The 22255-nt window shown below is 31.5% G+C and overlaps 1 protein-coding gene across 5 annotated transcripts in view; it reads right to left on the bottom strand.

Annotated features, from left to right (window-relative positions):
- The window catches only part of LOC127282164 (arfGAP with SH3 domain, ANK repeat and PH domain-containing protein), a 527240-nt gene that overhangs the window by 462882 nt on the left and 42103 nt on the right, over positions 1–22255 (bottom strand). For all 5 annotated transcript variants that reach the window (XR_007843154.1, XR_007843155.1, XM_051306275.1 and 2 more), the window contains exon 4: positions 1825–1970. Coding sequence is in view for 3 of the 5 variants with exons in the window: in XM_051306275.1 (XP_051162232.1) it covers positions 1825–1970 (146 nt within the window). In the remaining 2 variants the exon portion in view is untranslated. The remainder of the gene's footprint in view (positions 1–1824; positions 1971–22255) is intronic.

Raw genomic sequence — 22255 nt, 5'->3', positions numbered from 1 at the left:
TGAAAAAAATTTTTTTTTGAAAAATGAAAATTTTTGAAAATTAAAAATTATAAAAAATTGTGTAACTTTCTTGTTTTCACTCGAATCAAAAAATGCTAAAGGAAAAAAGTGTTTCATTTGACTCACATTTTTCAAAAAAAAATTTAAAAAATTTTTTTTTTGAAAAATAAAAATTTTTGAAAATTAAAAATTTTTGAAAATTAAAAATTTGAATAATTTTGTTGTTTTTTGACGAAATTGTCTGCCCTACGAACTCAGGCGAAATTTTGGTGAACTTAAAGTGCAAACCAAATTTGAGGTCGATTAATTAAAATTTACTCAAGTTATCGTCGAGACAACTTTTTTGTCTACAGACATACAGACATACATACATACATACAGACAAACATTTGTTTAAAACCTATTTTTTTGGCATCAGGATGTCTTGAAACGTGGAGATTCACAAGAATTAGATATTGGTCAAAATCGGGCAAATGTAATACTTTCTCATTATGATGAGAATGTAAAAATGGGTTGGCTAACCCTTACCTAACCTTGTCAAGAACATGGGTTGGGTACACTTGACATGGAATGACCCATCCTTGTTATGGATTCTACAATCAAAAAATTTATCTATAAACATATCTAAAATACAGATCATCAATGTGAAACATTAAAAAATATGCATATCTACCTATATTACAAAAAGATATCGCCGCCAACGCCGCCGCCGCCGCTGTTCCAAGACTCTGAATATAGCCGCAAGTCAAGAGAACGGGGGTAGAAGAGAAGGGAGGGGACTTGCGGCTATATTCAGAGTCTTGAAACGATATTAACCTCTAAATTTAGGGTGGGGGAGGGGAAGAGAGGAGGGGGGATGGGGGTTGGCGCGCGAAGCCGCTTCCGCCGCTGTTCCAAGACTCTGAATATAGCCGGAAGTCAAGAGAAGGGGGGTAGATGAAAAGGGAGGGGGATTTACGGCTATATTCAGAGTCTTGAAACGATCTTAACCTTTAAATTAAGGGTGGGGGGAGGGGAAAAGAAGGGAAGAGAGGATGGGGGTTGGCGCGCGAAGCGCGCAGGGGGCATAGCCCCCTAGTATATATATATATATAAACAAACGCATCTTGCTAATACTGAAGAAATGCTTATTACACGATTTACAAAATGAAAAATTTTGATATTTTTCAAAAAGGATCAGCTACGATTTCGGTCGAAACATTTTCTTGATGTATGATCAACCCTGAAAAAAGCGGCGTTCCCACATTTTTTCGTCATTTTCATGCAACCTTGCAACTTGCTTCAGGCCCACCGTATTGAGCTTGTGTTAAAATTTAAGCCAAATAGGTTCAGCGGTATTTCAGATATTGTGGTCACCGACTTAAAAAACGTAGTTTTGAGAAATTCGAGTTTAAAGTTTCACAAACAGTTTACATTGAGTATGTAATAAATGTGTGATATAATAAATATGTGATATTGTAAGGCAAGGGAATGAATGCCTCTTGAATTATATTCAGTTATACGAAAATTGTAAAGTAGAATATAATAATATAATATACTTTAAGAAACTGGAAAAAAAAATTCGATTTTTTGGAAATCGTGACTAGGTATAACCCCTTAATATGAAACCTCAAAAATCAAAATTGGATAATCCAATTATAAGTTATGGATAAAAAACGAAACCTGCTGTACAACCAGGGACACTCCCGTACATGCTTTTTTGTACAGAAGATTTTTGTATATAATAAGTATAAAAGGAAATTCTTCCAGGTCTTTTTATTTGATAATTATTATATTTAATATAATACTTGTTTCTTTTGATAAAAGTAAATTATACTTGCATACCAATGTTTTCATCAATGCACTGAGTTCTTTGGTTACAACAGCAAACTTTAGAAAAGCAGCGCCAATGTCAGGTTCTTGTTCTTTTAATGCAGCGTCACCTAATCTTTCTAGTGCACGACCCAGGTAAACTTCATTATCAACATGCGCTGAAAAATAAGATTTTATTATATATGATACGGAGACAAAAAGTGCTTAAATAATATATGATTTGTACTTCTGCTTGAGATTCACCATTTTTTATTATGAGGAATGGCGTGAGAAAGTAAAATTTATAGTCTATGGGCCCTTGCCTAAAAACGCTTTTCATTAACAGGAGGTCAAAACTCCGTGTGATTTTTTTAGATGGAGAGAATAAATTTCCATTAAACCAATCTGTGGTAATGGGGTGTTTCTTTTTTGTACCATAAAAAATACATCAGTTTTCGCAGTCAAAAAATTTATCACCAGCATGTTAATCCTTATTTAGTAGTAAGTTATTTTCATACATAAAGAGGATATCATTATGTCGGACAAAAATGTTGGGTAATTTGGTCAGTTAGACACGTCGTGCAGGACAAATTTTTGAAATTATTTAATTTACAATCAGCAAGCTGATTTTTAGAGAATCGTTCAATAAAATTATTTAAAATAAAGTGGCAATCTTGTCGGACAATTTGGGTGGGGCACATTTATAGTAGGACACTCTAAAGTCATTAATTTTATGCAATCATTTTATTTAGTATCATCAGGTTGATACTTCGTGAGTCTGTTATTCAGATGGAGTCGGACAAATTTCCATTGACCCAAATTGAGGTAGTGGGGCGTTTCTTTTTTATACTATTAGAACGCAGACAAAAAATTTATGACCAGCATGATAATTCTTATTTTAATAGAAAGTTATTTTATTTTAGTTTCGCTCGAGCTTTTGTCGAGTAAGGTTGTTTCCTCACGAGCTCGTGTTTTTTAGTCTGTTTTAATTGTTAAAATTTATTTATTTGTTTCAAAGGTAACTTTTTGAGAATCTGAATTGCAGTTTAGTTCATCTGCAAGACTGCTGTCTTGTGCTTTTTATTGCCTTTCGTGCAGTGACTTGTGAATTTTCTGTTAGTGTTGTGATCAGTTTCATCTTTTGGCTAAACTGCAGAATAGATACGTAAAGAGAGAAGTTGTCTTCACTATATGACAGGTAGTGATGCCAACTATAGAGAATAAAGTAGACAGAGTAAGTAGTAGTGTCCATCTCCTCTCCCACCACTCGCTGTCAACTAGCTGCTAGTGATATTGGCGATTCAAACAGCTACACTAGCGCCACAGTTGAACTAACATAAGCGTGACTCGCTCTAAAGCAGTCTCTGTTTCGACAGTTTATTTCAAATTATTTAATTATTCTGATATTTTTATTGCGTTTGTAAAATAATTTTTAAGCGTTAAATAAAAAAAAATAATTTAAAACACATGGAGTGCTACAGAGCGAGTCACGCTTAAGTTAGTTCAACTGTGGCGCTAGTGTAGCTGTTTGAATCGCCAATACCTTTCGTCTCGCACCTTTTTCCTTAGTCTTCTTCCGATTCGTCTAGAGGTGCCAGTCTGACCAACTGGAAGCGACTCACTCCTGGCTACCTGGTGCTAAGTAGAGGTGCGTCTCTCTGAACACCAGAGCCTTCCTCACTTCCTAGAAGGAGCTGTACTTGTTCCTGTAGGCGCTCCTGCGGAACAGTAACACCCTCCGCCCTCCTTCCACCTGGTTAACCAGACTTCCTATGGGTGCGTCCGTGGAAGACTGGCCAACCGGGTTACACACATCTACCAGGAGCATCCTTGCCGAGTGGAGATGCTTCTGTCTCTCTCGAGGCGCCTCTCGGGTGGAGGAGACACCTAGTGAATATTACTTTGCACTAGCTTCGCGTTAGGCATGGATATTGGAACCGAATCCAATATCTAGCTTCGTCGTCTTGACTAACATCTTCGCGAACGTGTTAACTATATTAAAATCCGATTTATTCTAGATGATAACAAGCGCCATCGAAGCATCAGCGAACGCTCCACTAGAATAGCTAGTTCTTTTTATCGTAATGTTTTCTAGAGTTTAGTATTTTATTTGCATTGTATAGATTCTTTTGTTCATATTATTTTATGTACTACTTCATTTTTGTATATTTTATTATTCTTTTATTTAAACAATATATTCTCTTTCGAAGGTTTAAATAAAGACTCGTCAATGAGTACACCTCTCCTCTACATCATAGTAAGAAATAGTTCCGAAATTAATCAAAACATAGTTGGCGCTTTACGCCATCTACCAAGATTTAAAGTAACTAGTCAAAATAGGTACCAGGACTCCATCCGACGAGCAGATCCTTTTGGCAATAAAAACTCAGATCATTACGAAGTAAACTATATTTTTTAAATATACATAAATAACACAGGTTTACAGTGAAATTGTCACTCGAACAAAACAGTTTTTTTCGATTATGTGTTTTTTGAGTAAGAAAATCATATTTTAAATTTTTTTCCCTCGTGCAATTTTTTTGGAACAGCAAATTATGCATTTTCGAGGTTTGACGTCACATAAAGTCACCGGTAGAGAAAGCAGTTAATCCAAATGTAAAAAATAAATCACCATTTGAATGATAATTAAATTACCTCTCAAACCATTGGTCAACCAATAAAATCCATTCAAAATTGTCAGAGTTACAGTCGATCAAAGTTCAAATTTCAATCAAATTTTAATGATTTTTAGACATTCGTCTAACTTTTGCTAATTTTTTCAAAGTCAAACAACTAAAAAAATGCAGGTTTTAAATTTTTTATCAATAGTATATTTAATTATGAAACTTTTAAGCCTTTATAGACCTCGATCGGATAAAAAATGACAATTCTACACTAGATTTATTAAACAAAGTACTTTTACACTTTTAGTATATTTTCAAGTGATTTTGATCTACATCAGTTTTGTATAAAACTAAGTTAAGCGAAGCTTACCAAAATGAGTACTCGGAGGTTTTCGAGGTCGCTGATTACGAATTCGATTTCAGTTTTTGAAAATTCAAAATGTCGGATCCAATATGGCGGACAAAGTTTTAATAATTAGAGCTAAGTACTCCAAAAAGAGTACACGGGAGTTTTCGTAAGGGAGTTTCCAATTATATGAAAAATATTACTATTGGAAATAAAATCAAACCAGACTATAGATATTGTCACTACGCGATAACGTAAATAAAATTATAATATACGGCATCCGTCATTATGAATTTTGAAAAGCTGACCTTAGATTCGTAATCAGCGACTACGAAAACCCCCGAGTACTCATTTTGGTGATCTTTGCTTAACTTAGTATTATACAAAACTGATATAGATCGAAATCACTTGAAAATATACTAAAAGTGAAAAAGTACTTTGTTCAATAAATCTAGTGTAGAATTGTCATTTTTTATCCGATCGAGGTCTATAAAGGCTTAAAAGTTTCATAATTAAATATACTATTAATAAAAAATTTAAAACCTGCATTTTTTTGGTTGTTTGACTTTGAAAAAATTAGCAAAAGTTAGACGAATGTCTAAAAATCATTAAAATTTGATTGAAATTTGAACTTTGATCGACTGTAACTCTGACAATTTTGAATGGATTTTATTGGTTGACCAATGGTTTGAGAGGTAATTTAATTATCATTCAAATGGTGATTTATTTTTTACATTTGGATTAACTGCTTTCTCTACCGGTGACTTTATGTGACGTCACACCTCGAAAATGCATAATTTGCTGTTCCAAAAAAATTGCACGAGGGAAAAAAATTTTAAATATGATTTTCTTACTCAAAAAACACATATTAATCGAAAAAAACTGTTTTGTTCGAGTAACAAAAAAAATTTGAAATTTGTAAACCTGTGTAATATTAAATAAAAAATATATTCCAATTCAATATTTAAGCTGCGGTCCCCACTCGACTTTGTCCGCAAAATAATTTCAGCCATATCCGACCCCCCCCCCCTCTACAAGGTTTTCTTAAAATATGCAAACGAGTGGGCCCTTTGGCCGCGTTAAGTTTCGCTCGTTTACATATTTTAAGGAAACCTTAGAGTGGGGGGGGGTCGGATATGGTTGAAAGTATTCTGCGGACAAAGTCGGGTGGGAAAAAAGTAAAATTTTTGAAGGTAAATATTTGAAAGAATTTAAATTTCGCGCGTTAATTTGTATACAGTTGGCATCACTACTTGTCACATAGTGAAGACAACTTCTCTCTTTACGTACCTATTCTGCTGTTTAGCCCATCTTTTTGACTTAGTTTTCTGTGTCCAGTCGCTGAAACATTTTCCTTGAATTTGTCGTTGCGTTTTATGCAAGTGTATACCTGATTTTATGCCCATATCTTAAACAGTGAAAGTTTTCGTAATGAAAAAATTTTTTCTTTGCGTTTATTTGTTTCAAACTTTAATCATTATTGAAGTATCAAGTGCTTTGTCTTTTTTTGTAAACATTCGACAATGTCAGTTACTTCTGCCTCTCTTTCCGATGAACAGAGATGGAAGGACTTACTCTCGTCTATTGACAAATTGACAAGTTCCAATAATGACTTACGCAGCCACACAAAAAGAAAGCGTCTTGATCTGGAGTCGAGACTTATATATTCCTATGTATTATGATGCGCTGAATCTGAATCCGCCATCAGAATTTGGCCAATGGATCCTGGTTTTGCCCTAAATGAACAAATTATACCATATATAGCGCAAAAAAATTAGGTAAACTCATAAAAGTTACTACTTAGGTCTTTTTGTGGCTGCTGATTATGAATCCGATGTCAAGTTTCAAAAATTCAAAATAGCAGATCCAATATGGCGGCCAAAATCCTAAAATTTGACCTAAGTTGTTAAAATTTGTTACTCAGAGGTTTTTGGGATCGCTGATTACGAATCCGATATCCGTTTCTAAAAATTAAAAATGTCGGATCCAATATGGAGGATAACTTTTTTTAAAATTTGTTCAGATTCGCTTAAAAATCGTTACTCAGGGGTTTTCAAGGTCGCTGATTACGAATATGACAATAAATTTTTAATTGGTGAACCCTAAAAATTTCTAGTAAAAAATTTCAAGCCGATTGTTTGAATTGTGGTTCCAGTACTTAACAACACTAAATCTATAAATATGTGCTGTTGCTAAATAGTCCAGTCAAATTAGTCGAAAAACAAGTCATATCATGTTTTAACTTAAGACCTCAATTTTTTTTGCTTAAACACTTCATTTTGGGGTAAAATTAAAGTACCTAAATTTGGTACTTCGAACTTCTACCGGAACCTAAACATTTTTTAAGAAATAGGTGCAAAAAATCAGTTTTTTTAAATTGCCGCCTTCCATGTCATTTTAGCACAAAAATAGACCGAGATATAGCATCCGCAAAAAACCCTTTTTTTCAAGATTTTAGCTAAGAACAGTTATTTTTCTGTTTTTTCAATATAGTTTTGAAACAAATAAATTTTTGAAGAAATGAGCAACTTATTTTTTTATAATAACTATTTTTATGTTAAAATGTCATGGAAGGCGGAAATTAAAAAAAACTGATTTTTTGCACCTATTTCTTTAAAAAAATTTAGGTTCTGGTAGGAGTTCGAAGTACCAAATTTAGGTAATTTAATTTTACCTCAAAATGAAGGGTTTAAGCAAAAAAAATTGAGGTCCTGATTTAAAACATCTAAAAATGCTAACTTGACTGGACTAAACTCGTGGTTTAGAATAATAAAATTTTAAAAACTCGTTAAAATAATAAAGTCCGCCATATTATGTATGTGAAATTTATAATTTTTAGAAACGGATATCAGATTCGTAATCAGCGAGCCCGAAAACCCACGAGTAACAACTTTCATCAACTGAAATCCAATTTTAGAATTTTTGTCCGCTATATTGGATCCGCCATTTTAAATTTATGAAACTTGACATCAGATTCGTAATCATCAACCACAAAAAGACCTGAGTAGTAACTTTCACAAACTTACCTATTTTTAATTGCGCTACGTATGGTATAATTTGTTTGTTTGGAAGCTTAGATATGTTTTTGAGGTTAGAATCGATAGATTTGATGTTTTATATAAATTTTCACTTGGAAAGCTTGTAGAATAGTTTATTTAGATTAAAATACCTTAGAAACTTATCAATATGTGGTTGGGTTGAATTTTGATCAATCAAAAAAGGACCATTTTAGCAATTTTAAGGTATTTTTTGAGGTTAGAGCAAAACCAGGGGTAGGATTCTATGAAATAGTACATTGTCACCGACATTCAGTCAAATTGCTACCTAGAATAGAGACAAATACATTGGTGCTATATAGCGCAATCCTTCATAGCGCTGAGTGTTCAAATGAATAACTTGAGTCAGGATTATTATTTTAATAATAATAATCATCGACTGTCAAAGGGTTAAAGAATGACTATTGATCTGTAATATGCGAATATCTTAAGTGACAAGTAAGAAGTGTTAAATGAAATGCTTTGTTAAAGACGTAAGTTAATTTGACAAAGATAAATAACTTCAAGAGAAATTAGCAATATTTAGAAATGTACCTTTAAAACAATATATTCTATCCAAACATATATACGCTAAATTTATTTTGAATTAATAAATTAAATAAAACATGATGTTTTTATTATATTTACTATTATTTTATGCTCCATTCATATATAACAGACAATTAAAAATGATTTAATTAAAATAGAAAAATCAAATTACAACCTCCTGCCCCTACAATGAGTTGGATTTCAAACAACTTTGGAGGCATTATATTTATGATATAAAAATTCCTGTAATGTTTGTTGATTTATTATATTATTATACATCATGTATTATATACTTTATTATATGTTAGATGTATTATATATAGTTCGGATGGTCAGTTGAAGTATAATCCACCATGCTACAAACAGCTGACGTTTAACACACACAAACACACACATACATCCGGACAATTGATTAGGATCTCATATAACATGTTTCTATATAAAAAAATTTGTTTCCGCCACATTGAAAATTTTTATAAACGAAAGGACTACAAAGCTTCCTCCAAGAGGAAGCAATAATTATAAATTATATATTATTCTTAAATACATATTAAACTATTAAAAAATTATTTTCAAAAAGTAAAAAATTAAGATGGCGACGCTGATAGTCGATCTACAAAAATCCTTTTTTTATGCAAAGGCTTATTAGATCAAATGAGGATTAGGCCAAAAGAGAATTAGGGTACATTAAGATTAGGCCAGTTTAGAATTATCTTACATTAATATTAGAACAAGTAACAATTAGAATAATGTAAAATTAGGTCAAATGAGAATTAGTTTAGATAAATACTGTAACAAATAATAATTAGGTTTTAGTATAATTAGGCCAAATGAGAATTAGGTTTTATAAAGATTAGATCAAATGAAAATTAGTTTAAGTAGCGTTTAATGCAAATGATAATAATTAGAAATAATTAGTAATAGTATTATTAGTAATAATTAGATCAAATAAAGATAAGGCTAAAAAAGTATTAGGTTACTGAAAATTTAGTCCAAGTAAGATTTAGGGCGTATAAATAGCGTCAAGTAAGAATTAGGTTAAATTAAGATTATGCCATATTAGAATTAGATCAAATGACGATTAGTACAAGTAAGGATTAGGTTGAATAAAAATTAGGATAAATAATAATTAAGTCATATACAGATTAGGCCGATTGAATTTAGGCCTATTAAGTTTTAGGTTATTTGAAATTTGGAGAAAATTCGTGCGTTTCTTTATTTCTTATATTTTTCTTTTTAATAAATTTTCATCAATTACTCCTTGATTCAATTATTTCAAAATTTGTTTACAAAATTCAGAGTATTGTCTTCACCGAACCTGAATCTATTTATCAATTAATTTGGAATATAAATAACTGTTATAATTTATTTATTTACATGTATTTACGGGCAGTGCCCTTTCGTACATAAGTACTTAATAATAAAGTTTATAGCCAAACAAATTTTTTGAAAGAAGTATGGACACATGCAAAATAATTAATTATAGCAAAATATAAGTTCACGCAACGTAGCTACAAAGTTATTAATTGAGACTCCATAAAAATCAATCCTGTCATTGTACAAGTTAGCCTCTCTAGTTAGCCGTGGTATTACAGAGTTATCGCTATAGTTAGTACGGTTTAGTTGAAGTTTGAACAAAGTTGGATGTCTCACAGGTTTAAAAGGTACAAAAAAGTCTATTAAGGACAAAATCGCAGGACAATTTATCATATTTATATAAATAAAACATTGTCCTTCTACTTGATTTTACACTTTTAAAATTTCAGAGCACTTTATATACTTTAATCAATTTTCCTGTTTCAACAAACTTTTATATCAATCAACTTCACAATTGTGAAATAATTACTTGTTTTAATTCAGATACTCAGTAAACTCAACCCTTATTGCGGGGGACAAATAATAATATCAACTACTTTTAGTGGGAACAAATCTGTATATTCTTCCGCCACTTTGCAGGAAATATAAATTAGAACTCTTCAAACAATAATTTGGTGGCAACGATCACACCCAGTTTGTAAGTAATTTTAAGTAGTAGGAGCGTTGATTTTGCAATCAACACTTCCTTGTTTCCGTGCAAGTTTTGGCAAACTTGCATTTTATTATTGGCGTGATCGGTTCAACCACCTGAATTACCTTTATGATTTCTTTATATTTCTTAATTTTTCAAACCATAGTGGCAACTTTTATACATTGGAAGTCCCACAATTGGCAAAATTAATGATACTTTAGTTCGTGTTATTTCATAATATGAAATTCAATAATCCTATCTCACTTGCGAAATAACAATTGGTTTGGAATTAAGAATTATAAGATTTTTATATTATAAATTATTATATTTTATATTATAATAATAATAATAATAATAATAATAATAAGATAATAATTTGTTTATATAGTAAAATGCAATAATTTTCAATAATTTTTCTACTTACAAGGACATAAAAGTGATTTTCATAATATTGTCAGAACAAAAAGCAGGCAGAATATCATAACTGTAATGCGTCACCGGAGACATTTTCAATGTTCAAATTAATTAAATGTCGAAAATATAGTGTTTAAACAGGATTAAAAAAATGTTTCGTCAAATATTAGTTCTATATTTAAGGAAAATCAGGTTTGAGAAGACATCTACTATTTTTAATAATGTTAGACAATCTTGTGATCAGGTAACAAATTTTAAGGGTAGACTGGTCAAGCATATGGAATCTTGTAATTTTGTTCTTTTAAATGGTCGCAGGGTTACAGTGTAATAGATCTGGTCTGGTGCTCGTTGAATAGTTTATCGCGATGTTCTCCACGTCCTGCACCTCGGCACCCTTTCGGACCATTTTCCAGTTGTCTTTTCTTCGTGTACTTTGTCTTTTCTTGTGAGTGGTCGGAGTACCCCCTCTGCTCAATCCAAATCAATAAAAAAAATATTTTTTGATATGAATACATCAGATCTTTTTACGAATATGATGTCTTAGAGGGGGGTGGTGTTGAACTTCGAGGGGGATGTTTATTCTGTGAACTGTAATTTGATTTTGATGGTGTGCTCTGTGGCTGGAGACCTAGGAATGGAAAAAGTATTTTCAAAGTCTTTTAAAGTATCTCGGAAATTCAATAGAGACTGTAAATCAGCGAAACGTGATTTATTGATCGCTCTTAAGCTTGCAAAGAAAAATGAGTTTCTGCAGGAATTTAGAAAAGATTTTTTGAGTAAAAAACAAGTTTTGGAACATAGCAGCTTCCAAAAAGAAAAACTACTGTAGCACGTTATTAAATAAAATTGAAAATTGTAACATGTCTTCTTATTTTTGGCAAGCTGTAAAAGCTATAAGAGAAACTTCTCCGAACCACTCCAATGTCAATTTACCTACATGGCAAAAATACCTGTACGACACTTATCCTAACTCTGCTGTTGTTACAATGTCTACATCGCTTCCAAAAATTTTGCATTTGATTTTGGATGTGGTACTTTTAGTTTTTGAAATACTATTTATAATTTTCTTAGTACGGCTCACAGAATTTAAGCATTTTTTCTACAAATATATCCTTTTTCCATTAACATTCATTTGTTTTTTTTAATTTTCATAAAAACATACTAAAAATCGTTGCGTCGAGCTTACAATTGTAAATAGTAACTTACAAACTAACAGTACCACTTTCGCAGATAGGAGAAAAAATTCTTGAGGCATCAGAGATTGTAATGCAACAAAAAAATTAAAATTCGAAGTGTCTCTTTTGAGAAAACTTACTTTTTAAGTTTAATTTCAACTTTTTTGTTGCTTTTGTTATAGGTACGTTATATTTGACCACATATTTAAAAAATTTAAGAAAAAATGAACAAATTTCATATATAGCATAATTTTTAATTTATTAGTACCTATAATAGATTAAAAAATGTTCCAAAAACACACTTCCATCGATGACGTTAAATTTCAAAAAATCATAATTTCCTTCATTTTTATCAAATAAAAAAATAAAAAAATATGTATATCCTTATTTTTCATATAGATTTGGAAAAAAATGTTTCGGACAAAAAAAATTTTGAATCAATATTTCCCATGGAATGGGTGCTACAAATTTCCATTTAGGGTCAACCGGGGTAAATCCGAACGCTTTTAGTAAGTTTCAACAATAACATAAGTTTTTTCTTTAAAAAAAAAATACTTCCGGTATTCTGGTGCATGAAGTTGTTACTTTACTTCCATAGAACAATTTTATGGGGTAGCAAAAATTTTTGATAAATTACAATCGCAGGAAACTTAGCGTTCGTATTTACCTCGATACTTTGCAACTTTCCTAAAATACCGGGGTAAATACGAACGCCACTGTATTTCAGAAAAATCTTAGGGAAAATAAATTTAAAGTATTGCAATTGTTAAACTTATATAAAAACTCAAAAAAATACGATAATAAACCTATTATGTAATAATGCATCATATATAAATACAAAAATCAAACAGGTTAAAAATTAAAATGCATTACACAATTAAAACCTTCAATAACTTTATCAAATCATAACGGATTTTTGCAAAACTTGCTACAGAAAGTATTTTGGAGTGATTGAATGTAAATACAAAAATAAAAGTCAAATTTTTTAAATTCAAAATGACGGACTTTCCTAAAACTTATTTTTAAAAGTGATCAAATTTGCTAACTCCAAATTCGTAATCAGCGACCCTGAAACCCCCCGAGTAACAATTTTCAAGCGAATCCAATGAATTTTTTAATTCTCGTACGCCATTTTGAATTTTAAAAAACTGACTTCAAATTGGTAATTAGCGACCCCAAAAACCGTAGAATACCAAATTTTATTAAGATCCTGAAAAACTTTTTTCAACAAACCATTTGGCAAAAAAATTGAAACACTCCTTCGAGAGAACAGAGATTAAGTTTCTGCTTATTAATTACTAACGAGGATACGTATAGAAAGAAAAACTTTTTTCTATGTACTTTTATAATGTTAAAATAATAGTGTAATGAAATAAAAACAATTTTGTGTGGCTCTGATGTAAAAAAAAATTATTGAAAATACCGTTCGGATTTACCCCGGTTTTCCAATTTTCCTGGGTAAATACGAACGGTCTGATATTATTAATAAAATTTTACAGAAGGCAAAAATGAAAAATAGTTTCTGTTCTAGTATTCATAACAAACAATTATAAATAATAAAATGAATTTTTAGCTTCTTTTTCTTCAAATACGAGACAAAATACTGAAAGAGTGTCATCTTTGATTTTCAATCTTTTTTGCAATACTCGTTATCTTTGTTTATGCTGTTGCTAATTAACAAACGAAAAATGGGATAATACTTAGAATCTCTTGAAGAGGATATGATGTAAAAATTCTCATATCGAACTTATTTTTAAAAATTTTAATTAAGCTGAAATAATTAGCGTTCGGATTTACCCCCCGTTCGGATTTACCCCGGCTGACCCTATCCAATAAAATTTTGATGTATGATTAATCTATTTTTCTCTGGATAGCAAGAGAAAATTTATATTTACATTACAATATGGATTCTACAATCAAAAAATCTATCTATAAACTTATTTAAAATAAAGATCATTAATGTGAAACATTTAAAATATATATAAACAAATGCACCTTGCTAATACTGAAGAAATGCTTTTTACACGATTTAGAAATGAAAATTTTTGATATTTTGCAAAAAGTATCAGCTAGGATTTCAATCGAAACATTTTCTTCATGTATGATCAACCCTGAAAAAAGTGGCGTTTCCACTTTTTTTCGTCATTATCATGCAACCTAAAGTAGATTCAGGCCCACCGTGCATATTCCACTATGGAACATTAGAAAAAGTAATCACCTTTTTAAAATTTTCCATACACCTAACTATTTTATATTTTAAATCTTTCATTTTTCGATAAAATTTAATTTTTAAAAATATATACGATTGGTTACTCAAAATCATGAAAAAAGCTTATAAAATAAATCGGCAATGTAAAAAATAGAAATTATAAGTTCAAATTTTACTTATCCAATGTAGATAAAGTAGAAAATACGCTCTTAGATGTAGCAAGTTTTAAATTATAGTTCTGGTTACATCCGCTATGTGGTGATATCTAAATTAAGATAAGTTCTCTCACTAGTGAGACATGTTGAGAAATATTTAAATACTGAAGCTTTTAAGGTAGAAATATTACGAATTTTTCGTGTGCATTCGCAGGTAAGTAGTGTGTTTTGTATTTAAAAATTAAAAATCGTGGTGATGTTTTGTGGTAGAAACTGTCGGGTGTTTCAATATAAAAAAGCAAAACTTGATGATTTAAATTCTGAAAAAGAGATCGATGAATCGCAATCATCTTTTAATGATCCAACAATTCCTTTTCAGCTTGAATCTAAAGAAGAACCAGATACTGAGAGGGTTTTAATGCCAATTCCAAGAACGGTTTCGACTCATTCGGACTGTTTTATTTGTTCTAATTCAAACGATCTCACAAAAGTTACTGAAGAAGCTAGAATGCAGTCATTAAAAAAAAAATTTTCATTCCACAAGGAAATCGATGCTGTCGGTCACATTTAATTACAGGTCGGTTCTACGAGGAAGACATTAATGTTTTGAAGATTTATTCTAACTCCTCTAACATAAGTCCTGACGAACTAGCAAAAATGATTGAACATCTTGTTGTGGATTGTGATTCTACTCTTTACAACAAGGTAGGATACTACACGGAGAAACAACTTCTTGTTTTCACTGGGTTAAAGTGGGAAAATATCATAGTTTTGAAAGATATGTTAATTTCAATGCGAAACAGGGAAACACGTACGATTACACAAGCACTTGTAGTATTTCTTTCCAAACTTCGTATTGGAAACTCGAATAAACTTATTGCTTCCATTTTGCAATTAGGTAATCAACAAGTTGTTTCTCAATATTCATTAGCGACAGTTAAATACTTTGAGGAGGATGTCTTACCGAACCATTTTGGATTAAAGTGTGATAATAGAAACGGTCGTATTTAAAATCATACTACTCAAAATGCGAAAAGTGTATATGATGGTCATGATAATTTAATGTTGATTTGTGATGGAACTTACGCTCGTCATCAGAAAAATACGAACAATGAATTTCAAAGAAAATCCTACTTGGGTCAAAAGAAAGTTCCACTTTGCTAGCCGTTTACAATTTGCATTACTGACGGTCATGTGGTGGATATGGTAGGACCATATCCTGCAAATATGAATAATGCAGAGATCTTGAGATCTCTTTTACAAAAAGACAGCAGTTTGGACAAATTGTTAAAAGAGAGAGATTATTTAGTTCTCGATCGTGGATTTCGTGATGTCAAGGCTAAGTTAGAACACAAAAAATTCAAAGTGTTGATTCCTGAATTAAAAGGAAAACGAAAACAATTAACCACAATTGAATCGAATGAGTCTTGCTATGTTACAAAAATTCGTTGGGCAGTAGAAGCTGTCCATGGAATAGTGAAGCAAAAGAAAAAAATGCTTGACCACAAAATCGATATTAAAACATTGATGAACATAGGAACATATTTTAAAATTGCTTGTTTAATAAATAATATATTTGGGAAAAGGCTACAATCTGATAATGATCTAACTGCCGAAATTTTGGAAAGGTTCAAAAAACGAAAGAACGTTGCCAATTCTTTAGCTAATAAGGCTGAAAAGAAAAGATGGACGCGTAAAAAAGTGATATATGGAAATATTTCATCAAACGACCTTTTAGATTTCCCTGAAATGACTAAAACCCTTCCCGCCAAGAACGAGTTTACGAAAATCAGCTGCAGCGCCGCAAAACACCATAAAATTTAATAATTTCTTTTACACTTCGATAAATGTACAATAAAGTTCTCAGATCATAATTTTGATTGGCTTCATAGTTTCTTTAGAAAAATTCCCCAAAAACACATATTTTTTGGTCTCTGAAGTGTCATAAAACCCCTTAAGTATCTATCTTGCCCATATTTTAATTATAAAAAGGCAGATCTCCCTATTGAAAAATTCCACATGGGAACTCACATGAGGAACCACATGAGATTTTGTAATTTGGAGTAGATGTCCAAAAGAAGTGTTTGTTGGAAATTCCTGAGTTAAAATCGCAGCATCATTGGCTGTTTGTGAATACAATCTTGGAACCACAAGAACAGTTCTTGACATTATAAAATAAGTTAGGATTGTCTGCTGGCAGCGAAACTCTGAGATTGTCAAACAAATGTGACTCTCGAAGATTAGCTAGAGGCATTGAAAAGTCCACCGAAAAATTTCAAAAAGCTCGTCGCATTATAGCCCTCGCAACAAGCAGAAGCAGTGACAGAGGCGGCAAAAAATGCTCAAATGACGTTTCAACTTGAATGCGATTTGTGAAGTCTATTGGCATAACAATTGATCAGGATCTCATATAAACATGATTCTATATAGAAGAAAATTTGTTTTCACCATTTTAAAAAATTTTATAAACGAAAGGACTACAAAGCATCCTCCACGAGGAAACAAAAGTAATTTGACAGTTGACAGCTGTCAATTCAACTGTTAACTTTTCTGAAAAGTAATTATTTTGAACAAAAATGACAGTATAAGTGTTTTCGAGGTCGCTGATTACAAATATGTCAAATTGATAATCTTACAGTTGACAGATGAGTAAAGATTCCTGAAGTGGCCCCCCGATTTGCTAACAGGTAATAAAATTTGAAATTAATTATATATTCCTACACTACTATATTAGAGACACTTTAGATATAAATATTTTTTGAAAATTTGAATACTGCAAAAAGTTATTAACAAATTAGTTTTCGTGTAACATTTTTTTAAAAAATTAATAGGGGAGACTGGGGCAAACCGGTCATGTTAACAGTTGTAAGGCTCTAGTAACTAAAGAAACTAATGAAAAACCTTTTATAATAGCTTGTTGGAAAGGTCATCTAATTGCGCAACTTTTTCCTAGAGACACGTGTACCTTAAAATGTATTGTTTAGGTGCTGCATCAATTTTAAAAAAATAAGTAAACTGGCCAGTTTGCCCCACCCCTGAGGTAAACCGGCCACCCCTTTGGGGCAAACCGGCCAGTTTATTTATTTTTTTTTGTTTAGAGAATTAATTGTAAGGAAAACGTCACTAAATATAAAAAATCAATAAACAATCTTCCCAATAAGGAAAATAATAAGCTGGATTAAATTTCAATTAAAGAAACATCTTATTTATTTTAAAACAAATATTTTCAACTAATTGTTGTCGTTCACAAAGAAACGTCTGTCGGGGAACTTTGTAAAACTTCGTAAATCTCCGTAAAGTGGACAAAGATTCATGAAAGCGTGCACGAAGTTTTCTAGCCGATAGGTAATCTTCGTGAATTTATGTTGCAAGGAAAACAGACATAGGCCGGTTTGCCCCACAGGCCCATTTTGACAATTAAGACCTGTATAAAAAAATGCTTAGTAAAATCATTAAATAATATACCGATAAATTTAACTGAGGCATGCACCTTTTAAACCTAAAAAATTATTTTAATACATATTACACGATTTTCTCACAAATTTCTTATGAACAGATCCGTAAAAATTTCTAGCGGAAGCGAACAAACAAACTTTTGTTTATAAAATTGCATAAACACAATTAAAAAATGTGAAACTGAAGAAATGAGTTATTCTTAATATAGTCTTTTCAAATTTATAATTGACATATTTTAAAGTTTGACCAATTCTGAGAAATTAACACCTGGCCGGTTTACCAACATGGCCGGTTTGCCCCAGTCTCGACTATCTTCGATTCATATTAACCGATTTTGTTGAAAATTACATATGTTATATAGAAAAGTATAAACTATAAAATAAAAAAAATTATGATCACATAAATTAATTTTTTTTTAAAAAATAAGTTAATTTTAATAAACAATTGGATAAATTAACATGTTCTCCCTCATCTAGCAAGTTGTTTTAAAAACGTATAGAATCTATATATATTCAAGTTAACTTCACAAAAATAAAATCTTAGTTATGTCCATATTTGGCGAAATTACGTTCATTTGTTTATATCGTTGCACGGAATAGGTTGCGCGCTGCATGTTTGTTTACGTGCGCGCCGTGTTTACTTTTAAGTTCAACATTGTGTATACATTGTATATGAAGTTTTTAACAATCTGACGTCAATTGATTTGAACTGCGATTTGGTTAATCAAATTGGTTTTTATTTGTAATTTATTATGCCTCGATTAAATATATGTTGCAATCTTCTAAATCGCAGTAAACATAAAAAAATATATAAGAATCTTCAAATAGTAAGTGATAAGTGGAACAAGAAATTTAAAAATATTGTTGGCAAATATATTTGTAACTTTTGCAAGTGCTTAATTTACAATGATAAAGAGAAAAAATTACAGATTAATATTGTGGAAAAATGTGAAATACAGCATGTTATTGAAAATGTGTGTGAAAATGAATGTGTTGATGATTTTGACGTTTCAATGACTACAAAAGACGATGTCAAAAAAGATCCATCTTACGAATGTGAAGCAGTAGATTATGCCTTAAAAGTTGAAAAAGTCAACAATTTTCTAACGGAATGTGGAGAACCACCGATTAAAATAAAGCGTTGCAATGTTTCAGCTGCCGAAAAGAAAAAATTGATAATTTTATATTGAAAACGAAAAGTTTTTTATCACATGAGAGTGACAATGTTGAATGCAGTCAACTAAATGAAGAGTCTGTGGAGGAATTGAAAGCAGAATTTTCAAAATTAACAAGTCGAAGTGAAAAATTACATTTATTAACGACAGTTCCTAAAGATTGGGGCATAAAAAGAATCATTGGAATTTTCAACTTATCACGACGAATAGCACGAAGAGCAAAAAAATTGCGGCTGAAAGGATTTGGATCTTGTCCGCAAGCTAAAAAAGGTCGGCTTTTATCCGTAGAAACATTAGAAAATGTTAAAGTATTTTATTTATCCGAAGACATTAGTCGAACATTACCGGGGATGAAAGATTGCATTTCAGTTCTTGAAAATGGTAAATGGGTGCTTAAACAGAAAAAATTGATGCTGTTAAGTATTTCTGAATCATATAAACAGTTTGTATCAAAAAATGCAGATGTGAAAATAAGTCTGTCAAAATTTAAAAAACTGATGTCTCGAGAGTGTATTTTGGCAGATAAGAAAGGCATGCACAATGTTTGTGTTTCCCACTTAAATATTTGTTTACAAATTAAATGCAATAAATTTTATAGGGTCCAAGTTATATATTTTTACGTCAGTTAATATTTTTTAATATAATTATACTTGAATATATTAAATTTAATAAATATTAATTTGATAATACTGTGAGAGGATGGTAAATGAGCGGTAGACAAATACAAATACAATTGAAATTATAATTTATTAAAAGTTGCACCTTCTCCACGCACACCCGAGTACAGACTGACTATCTGACTCATTGCATAATCGTCAACAGACACACAAACAGACACTCATACATACGCAATGGATAAGGTATACACCTTACAGTTCGTTCAATCCTGACATTTGTTCGACCTCGAACATCGTTATAGTACAAAAATTTTCATCTAAATTTCGAACATTCCTCCAAATAATAGAATATCACACCTTTATGCAAAACAAGTTACATCGTCTTAATTTAATCCCTTTCGCCATAATTTCATATACGCTGGTTCCCATATACCTTCGTATTTTTTATGCGTTGCTTGACATCCAGGAATATCTGCTATAACATACCTATTGTTTCTCAAAACTTTTGTTATTTGATAAGGACCTTTAAAACGTGGCTTTAGTTTAGAAGATATTCCTGTTGTCGCATCGAAATTTTTTAGCATTACGTAATCACCAACGCTATATTCGACAGGATTTTTTTTCTTTTTATCACCTTGCGCTTTCACTAGTGCTTGCTGCCTAATCATATTTTCGTTTGCTTTATTGCGAAATAAATCCAAACATCTGGTTTCCTTATTAACACAATCGCTCATAAATTCCGATATCGGATCATGTATTTTACCTCGCTGAGAAATGCCAAAATGGAGAACACTAGTTTCTCCTGTTGTTTTATGGACAGAATTATTCAGAGCAAATTCAATTTCATTAATAGTTTTAGTCCAATTTTTTCCGATCTCTACATCTGACAATTTACCAAGCATAGAAGCTATCGTACGATTAACTCTCTCCACTTGCCCGTTGGCTTGTGGAGATCCCGTGGCTACTTTTACGTGCTGGATATCAAACTCTTCTAAGAAATCAGTGAACTCTTTAGAGGTAAAACTCGTGCCTCTATCCGAAACAATCCTTTTTGGCTTACTATAATACATAAAATAAATCTTGAGCTTTTCGATAGCTTCCTTAGACGTGGTTGACTTTGTCGCGTACATTTTCATAAATTTCGAAAAACCATCGATTATAACTATAATATATTTTTTGCTCAGAACGCGTATATCAGAAATCGTCACGTGATGAACCATTTCGAAAGGTCGAATACCTTTCGGGATACTTTTGATTTTCCCCTCACTTTTTCCACAATGTGGATTGAAAGCAATGCACTTATAACAATTTTTTACATGATCGTACACTTTTTTTCGTAACTCTGGGAACCAGTAACTTTTGTGAATAATTTCTACGACCTTTTCAGCGCCCATATGACCTAACTAGCTAGCTGATTCCGTCAACGTAAGTCATTCTCGTTCCTGACCTATGTTCAGTCGTATAGTTGAAATTTTGCAACTTAAGTACCCAGTGTAAAATTCTTGTATTAATCTCATTCTTTTTCAATGCTAGTGCAAGAGAATTACAGTCAGTTATTATTTTGAATTGGAGACCGTGTAAATAAATTCTAAATCGTTTTAACGCGTAGATAATCGCGAGTATTTGTAATTCGAAACTGTGATAACGGCTTTCGCTATCCGATGTTCGTTTCGAAAAATATAAAATCGGATGGAACTTGCGATCAACGTCTCGCTGCATGAGGATCGCGCCGAAACCATGCGAACTCGCGTCACAATGAAGTTCTGTTTCCGCGTGCGGATCGTAAATCGAAAGAATAGGTGAGTCAATCAGTTTCTCTTTTAGTTCATTAAAAGCTTTTAATTGTTCCTCTTCAAATTTAAATGGAACTTTACTTTTCAATAACTCATATAAAGGTTTTGCAATCAACGAAAAAGATTCTATAAATTTTCTAAAATATGATGCCAAACCAAGGAAACTCTGGACTCCTCTTATGTCATTCGGAACCGGAAAATCTATTACTGATTTCATACCCTCGTCAGTCGGTTTTATTCCCTTTTCAGAAATTTTATATCTTAAACTTCCGTTTGGAGAAATTTGCATTTTGTCAATTGCAACTGAAGACCATTGTTAACCAAAAGTTTAAAAACTTTTCTCAAAACACCCAAATGGTGTTCAATAGTCTTTGTTGCAATCATTATGTCATCCAAATACATACTTACATCGCCGGAATCGATAAGCTCCTTGAGGACCGTATTGACAAATTTTTGAAAATATTTTGGACCTACTTTCAAACAGAATGGCATTTTCAAAAACTCATACTGCCCAAAAGGCGTAACAAAAGAAGTGAATTTTACTGAGTCTTCTGCCATATTGACGTGATGAAATCCATCTTTTAAATCTAGGAAAGTAAAATATTTTATACTCTTTAAAATGTCAATCTCGTCCTCAATTAGAGGCAAAGGATAATTATCCGATTCTAAGTATTTGTTCAAAATTCTATAATCAATACACATACGGATTTTACCATTTTTTTAATAACAAGCACAATCGGTGACGAATATTCAGCAGCACTTGGTCTGAGAATTTTGCGCTTTATCAAATCGTCAACAATTTTTTTTTAATTCGATTTTCTCCGTATGAGATAATCTTCGCGGCGAACAATTAAAAATTTTATGCGTTTTTAATTTTAAATGAAGAGTTGTTTCTACATCTGGCGATTC

Source organism: Leptopilina boulardi, unplaced genomic scaffold (genome assembly GCF_019393585.1).
Source record: "Leptopilina boulardi isolate dan_hultmark-lab unplaced genomic scaffold, ZJU_Lbou_2.1 LbouV2_285, whole genome shotgun sequence".
NCBI lineage: Eukaryota > Metazoa > Arthropoda > Insecta > Hymenoptera > Figitidae > Leptopilina > Leptopilina boulardi.
The sequence above is the reverse complement of the archived record's forward strand: the minus strand, read 5'-3'. Positions and strand labels throughout refer to the sequence as shown.